Source organism: Cornus florida, unplaced genomic scaffold, assembly GCF_030987335.1.
Source record: "Cornus florida cultivar Cherokee Brave unplaced genomic scaffold, ASM3098733v1 CherokeeBrave_3.0.0_Hap2_Chr05, whole genome shotgun sequence".
Lineage (NCBI taxonomy): Eukaryota > Viridiplantae > Streptophyta > Magnoliopsida > Cornales > Cornaceae > Cornus > Cornus florida.
The window spans coordinates 103,544,599-103,550,997 of record NW_026775575.1 but is presented as its reverse complement, the minus strand read 5'-3'; the positions used below and the strand labels follow the sequence as shown (position 1 = coordinate 103,550,997).

The following is a 6,399-nucleotide window of genomic DNA, read 5'->3' as shown; positions in this document are numbered from 1 at the left end:
TAGAGGAGGATTATAATTTCTAAAAAACCAAAACTTACATGATAATAAATTTAAATAAAAATCATATAAAATATACTTTAAAATATAATTTGAGACACAGTTCATAACAATTATTATGCTATTGAAGCTGACAACAGAACGACTAGAATTCCCTGTCAAAATAACATTGTACCAAGTCACTTTAAAATACAATTTGAGCCACAATTATCATGCTATTGAAATACACTTTTAACAATTATTATGCTATTGAAGCTGACAACAGACCGAGCTGACGTGAGAAGCATTTATCCACCATATAACAAAAAAAGGACGATAATATAATAAAATAATTGAAACACGCCGCACCAAGGCTGAGTTGGTGGTGGTCCTAAGTGGGAAGGCTGAAAAAGGAATATCCAATTGGCAATTGAAAAATGACCATCATTGACTACCAAACAAATTACAAATATAATGGAAGTAGAAAATTTTGTATCCAATAAAACCCTAGAGAGAGAGAATCTTCATACGTTTATTTTCACAATTTAAAGGCAATTTACCACTCCGTTACCGAGATAGCTACTTGAGACTGCGATAGACTCTCTTCGAACAACCGAGATAATCACACAAATTTAAAGGTACCTTCCATTCAATTCAATCTACCCAAAACTATATATATATATATATATATATATATATATATATATATTTGATTCTAATATGCTTGCCTTAGTCCTGAGGATCATAAACTTCTATGTTTGTTTTCTTTTGTTCTTCTGATTTTTCTTGAAATGGGATTGTAGTGGCGTCTATTTTTTTAGCAATTTCTTTTTGGGCCCTTTCTGTTGTGAATTCTTTTTGGCGTTATTACACTTTATGCTTTGATGGGACTCGTAATTTTATTTTTTTGGTTCTTACCCTCAAATTTTCTTTTCTTTTATATTATTTATCGGTTTCCTTTTCAGACTTGGGGTTTTCCACATTTCATCATCTTTCTTGTTTGATACTGAGCATATATATACTATATTTTGCATATGTTATTAGGTTTATTTTCATAAATGTTTTGAGTTCGTGTCTCAGTGATTCTGGCTGCTGATTTGGGTATTTTTCTGTTTTGATCCCCTTTTTGATGTTGAATATATGCATGCGCATTGCTTTATTCATTTGTTAGGGTTTTGAGGATGAATTTGCTGCTGTTTGATTCTTTTGTCATGCCATGCCGATGGCTCATATAAATGATCATTAAATGTGAGGTTGATGTGTTCTTCCTGTAACTCGCAAGGCAATCCTACCCATTATCAACTCTTGAAAACTTGTTTGGTTTGAGATTTTGCCTTTTTCCTCTATAAAAATATGTAGGGGAATTTAAATTTGCATAATGATGGTGATAATTGTGTTTTAAGGTCAGAACAGGTTCTTGTAGATGTCTTCAAACAAATGGGATGGTAGAACAGGTTCTTGTAGATGTCTCCAAACAAATGGGATGGAGTCTTCATGCATTTGACTTAGAGTTAATGTTGGGATCTTGGTGCATTCTTATTTCTTTGCTTGGTCTTTCGTGCCATCATATTCCTATTTCCTAACAACTTATTGAATTACAGAGTATTAATTGCTATGGGGAGAGAGGGGACGGAAAGAGGAGGGGCACTCTCACTCTCTGGAGTGTAATATTTAAGAAAATAAGTTTTGCAATTGTTCTGATGGTCTTTGAAGGAATTAATGTTATTGCGGAGCTTGTTCTTGCTTTAGATTAACATTATGTTTGTCAAGTCATACCTGAAGTAGTGAAGTAGTGTTAGGCTCTTGAATATTCTGCCTTAGAAAATTTTAATTTAGAAAGTAGAATCTTGTTACTTGCACGTGGTATTTGATTTGGCTTGAAATTTATGAATTGTTCATCTAACTTTTCTAATTTTTTATGCATGAATAAACCCTACTTTCATTTTTTCCTTGAAATGGAAATAATAGGAAATATGTGATTTGGAATAAGAGATATTTTCTATTTTTATTTAAATAAGTAAGATGTTTTAATTTACTTTAAACCATACGAAGGTGAGATTCAATTCTAGGTCTATGATTCAACTACCTAGAGACTTTAATCTAGCCGGTACGTGTACTTTTTTACAGAAAGAAGAAAGAAAGAAAAAAAGGGTATATAAGAAGGTAGTGTGAAAGTTCTATGAATTGATAAATTATTGCAACCATGTCATACATTTGCTATTATCTGTTTGTTATCAAGAACCAATTTATTATCTTTATTTATGATATTTTCCTAGCAATTATGCATTACCTATGGTATTATAGCAAATATACCTCCTTAGAATATTATGCAATATGTCTGTACATGATGTTCTGTTATTTAACATAAGTGTGTAATAGAGGATTGAGATGTTGGATATGTGGATGAATGGAGTTGTCAGAGCATGATATAAGAACCGAAAAAGCAGCCCAATATCACATTTGAAACTTTGATCAGGATAATTACATATAGATGCTGACTTCATCGAAGTAGATTATATTATGGGTTTTTATTTTATTTTATTTGTTTATGATTTCACAACGTTTATTGGTCTACAGAGTATTGGTACGAACAATCACCATGGTAAATATTGCTACAGTATGAATTGCACGTGCCAAAAGATCATGTGAAGAAAAGGATCTTAAGGTGATGAAGAAAATGTTTAAATTTTAATTCTAGATGTGGAAGTTAGTGTCTGAAAGGGCTGATGGTCATTTAGGGAGGTAACACATTAAATTTTAGCATTTTATTATTAGTAATTCTGCAATTGCAACAGAACCATGAACTGGGAGCAGCAGGTACAGTTTGTGTTTATACTTTATAGCCATCTCAAGGCCATTAGCTTATGAAGTATGCATATGGATACAAGACGTGTGTGTGTGTGTGGTTTTGGATATGACAAGAACATGGCTATGTATGGATATTTAAGAATTTGAAGCGATTGTTTGTCATGACATATACCCATGTATGAAAACCAATAATTTTTCATGAATCTATCAATTAACTAGTCTAAGTTGTTAATTCATAATTAAAATTCACGTGAGAGAAGTGAGGGTTGTTTTGCACGGTCACGGATTTGCAACCAAAATCACACCACTTGCATCCTCATCTTCTAAAAATAATCCAAGTATTTCAAATAAATTATAATGATTTTCCTAATAATTATACTATCATTCTCTACTAAAAATGCTGTGTTTTGTGTGAAGTATTAGATACTTGTTTGATATTAAAGATTTGCTCTTAAAATTTTCCATACTTTAAATGAAGTATCTAACCAAGGAGTATTAGTATTCGAATGATTCAGGTATTGCTCCCTTGTAGAAACATTAGTGTTCAAATGATTCAGGTACTGCTCCCTTGTATAGACATCCATTTCTCTGTCACCTGTCCACTGTGTGTTGTCATGCACTGGCTTTGTTTTTCCTTTTCAGTATTCTGTTCTTGGAATTCCTCTTTATTCTGAGTTGTTGATTTGATCTGTTCTGTTTCGTTACTGTTTTGTTGTTCAACTTTGTTCTGAGACTATTCAAAGCTTTTATCAACCATTATGAGAGTGTATATTTTCTAGGAGCTGTTGATATTCTTTTTCCAGGAAAAGGTTATTGTTATAAAGATTGGAAGGTGAACTTCTTTGCATAAATGCTTATTCATGTGCCCTCTTGATTGCTTTTTCTTGTGTTAAGAGAAGTTATATTTCTGGATTAAATGTGCCTATTCTTGTGCTCTTTTACAGCCTATAAATCTATTACCTGGATTGCCATATTGTACAGTCGGTCCCCCCCTCCACTGTGCATAGTATTTTTCCTTTTTCATATATATATATATATATATATTTGGAGACAGTATTGTGCATATTTTCTTTGATTTATTTCAACAATGCAGGAATTTGCAATCTTGTACCCATGGTTACATATGATAGAAATTGTCTGCAATAACAGTAGCAAATTATAGTTCATGTCTGTGATTGTTGATTGATGGTGTAAATTTTCAGATGGAGGTGCAAAATCCTGAACATAATCATACTATTGAGGTATGTAGAGATGTGTCAGGTATTGAGAAGAGGATTGATAGGAATAAAATTTGTGCTGAAGCGACATGTGGATTCTCGGATGCTAAAACCAGTTCTAGGGATGCAAAAGAACGTTCAGCATCCATGAAGAAACTTTTGATGGCAGTTGTACTTTGCATCATTTTTATGAGTATAGAAGTCGTTGGAGGTATTGAAGCCAACAGTCTTGCAATTTTGACTGATGCAGCTCATTTGTTATCAGATGTTGCAGCTTTTGCAATCTCCTTGTTCTCGCTGTGGGCAGCAGGATGGGAAGCAACTCCCCGCCAATCTTATGGTTTCTTCAGGATTGAGATACTTGGGGCTTTGGTTTCCATTCAGATGATATGGCTTCTTGCTGGGATCCTTGTTTACGAAGCCATTGCTAGAATCATCCACAATACTGGTGAAGTTCAGGGCAAACTTATGTTTGTTGTTTCTGCTTTTGGTTTAGTCGTTAATATTGTCATGGCTTTCTTGTTGGGTCACGATCACGGACATCACGGTCATGGTCACGATCACGGACATCACGGTCACGGTCACGATCACCGACATCACGGTCACGGTCATGGACATCATGGTCAGGATGACAATGATGATGGGCATGATAATGGCCTTGAGAATATTGATGATACACACAGCCATGGAGTAAGCGTCATCACTCATCATCACCATCACGAGGGGCACGCTAAACACAACGAGCACCATCATGCCCATCAAGATCTCACTGAGTCTCTGCTCAAGACTACTTGCTCTGAAGGGGGGGATAATCCAAAAAATGGAGTTAAACGAAAGAAACAACGGAATATAAATGTGCAGGGAGCTTATCTTCATGTGCTTGGGGATTCCATCCAGAGTATTGGGGTGATGATTGGTGGTGCAATTATATGGTATAAACCTGAGTGGAAGATTATTGATTTGATATGCACTCTCATATTTTCCGTGGTTGTGCTATTTACAACCATCAAGATGCTGCGGAGCATTCTGGAGGTTCTGATGGAGAGCACACCCAGAGAGATTGATGCAACAAGGCTTGAGAAAGGTCTCTGTGAGATGGATGAAGTGGTTGCAATACATGAACTGCACATATGGGCAATTACTGTAGGGAAAGTGCTACTAGCTTGCCATGTCAAAGTCAAGCCTGAAGCTGATGCTGATATGGTGCTGAACAAGGTGATAGACTATATTAGGAGGGAATATAATATCAGTCATGTAACGATTCAGATTGAGAGAGAGTAGATCTGAAGAGCGAGGAGCCTAGGACATAGTGGTGGGATGTTGTAGTTGGGCAATGTACTAGATGGTTTCTTCAAACCCTGATTATTCTCTTTACTAATTCAAATGATCCATCATCTGGCCAAGTTTGCGCTTCAACTTTTTGATTTTTTTTATGGGAACTCTGGGAGGATTATGTGTTCGTATCTCTGCATGGATGATATTACTTTTGATCTCTCCTCTTGTTCATTCTCTGTGTGCATATGATATGATAACAGTTGCTATAGTCATAACATTTCTCATCACCAGCTCTTTAACAAAATTGGTGGGACGAATGGATAAGTGACTTGAAAATCACACGGTAAGCGAATATAAAGCGATAGGATGAATGGATGTGTGACTTGAAAATCACACGGTAAGCGAATATAAAGCGATAGGGCGCTCTTTTTGACGGTAAAAAAAAATAAAAAAATAAAAAATAAAAAAGCAATGGTACTGCAGTAATAATATGCATATCAAAGGGTATTAGTCTGGTAGCATGAAAGCAGCTGCAAAGATTCCTGACTTCCCCTCAACCCTATAAATAAATAAATATATATATATATATGAAAGAAAACAGAGGGAACCAAATACAAACAAGGAGTACATCAGATAACATTTTTTTATATGAAAAAAGGAATTATTGTAAAGAAAAATCAAATCAGGTCCTTGTATAAAAGAGTAATTGGGAACTAAAAAGAATTTTCGAATTAATACTAAATTTGACTTATCATGTATTAAATAATTATTTTAAAAAAACTGAATGTGGAAGAGCTCGTTAAAAGTCAATTACCGCAACTATACGCTCTGGTTGAAGTACGCCGAGGTCGAGACAAGGAATAAGTTCATCAATCACGCCCGAAACTTTTGGGACAGGCCTGTATCATTGTTGCCTAGGGTTGATCAGCTATGGTACAAGTACATTCACAAGGAGGAGACGCTCGGGAACGTCGCCGGAGCTCGGCGAGTCTTAGAAAAGTGGATGAGTTGGGAGCCTGATCAGTAAGGTTGGCTCTCATACATCAAATTCGAGCTCCGCTACAATGAAATCGAGAGGGCAAGAGGTATTTTCGAGAGATTTGTGCAATGCCATCCAAGAGTT

The 6,399-nt window shown here is 35.3% G+C and overlaps 1 protein-coding gene across 4 annotated transcripts; it reads left to right on the top strand.

The window, feature by feature from the left end:
• Positions 1–428: 428 nt before the first annotated feature.
• Positions 429–5,466, top strand: LOC132308129 (metal tolerance protein 1-like). Of its 4 annotated transcripts, none has more exons than XM_059806124.1 (3): positions 429–614; positions 2,554–2,641; positions 3,987–5,466. In XM_059806124.1, exon 3 carries the CDS (start codon positions 3,987–3,989, stop codon positions 5,280–5,282), a length of 1,296 nt encoding a protein of 431 aa, XP_059662107.1. In that variant the 5' UTR covers positions 429–614; positions 2,554–2,641; the 3' UTR covers positions 5,283–5,466. The 4 variants fall into 4 exon arrangements, with proteins under 4 accessions (XP_059662107.1, XP_059662105.1, XP_059662106.1 ...); XM_059806122.1 differs by lacking the exon at positions 2,554–2,641 and adding an exon at positions 1,148–1,229; XM_059806123.1 differs by lacking the exon at positions 2,554–2,641 and having other exon boundaries at positions 430–614.
• The last annotated feature ends 933 nt before the right edge of the window (positions 5,467–6,399 follow it).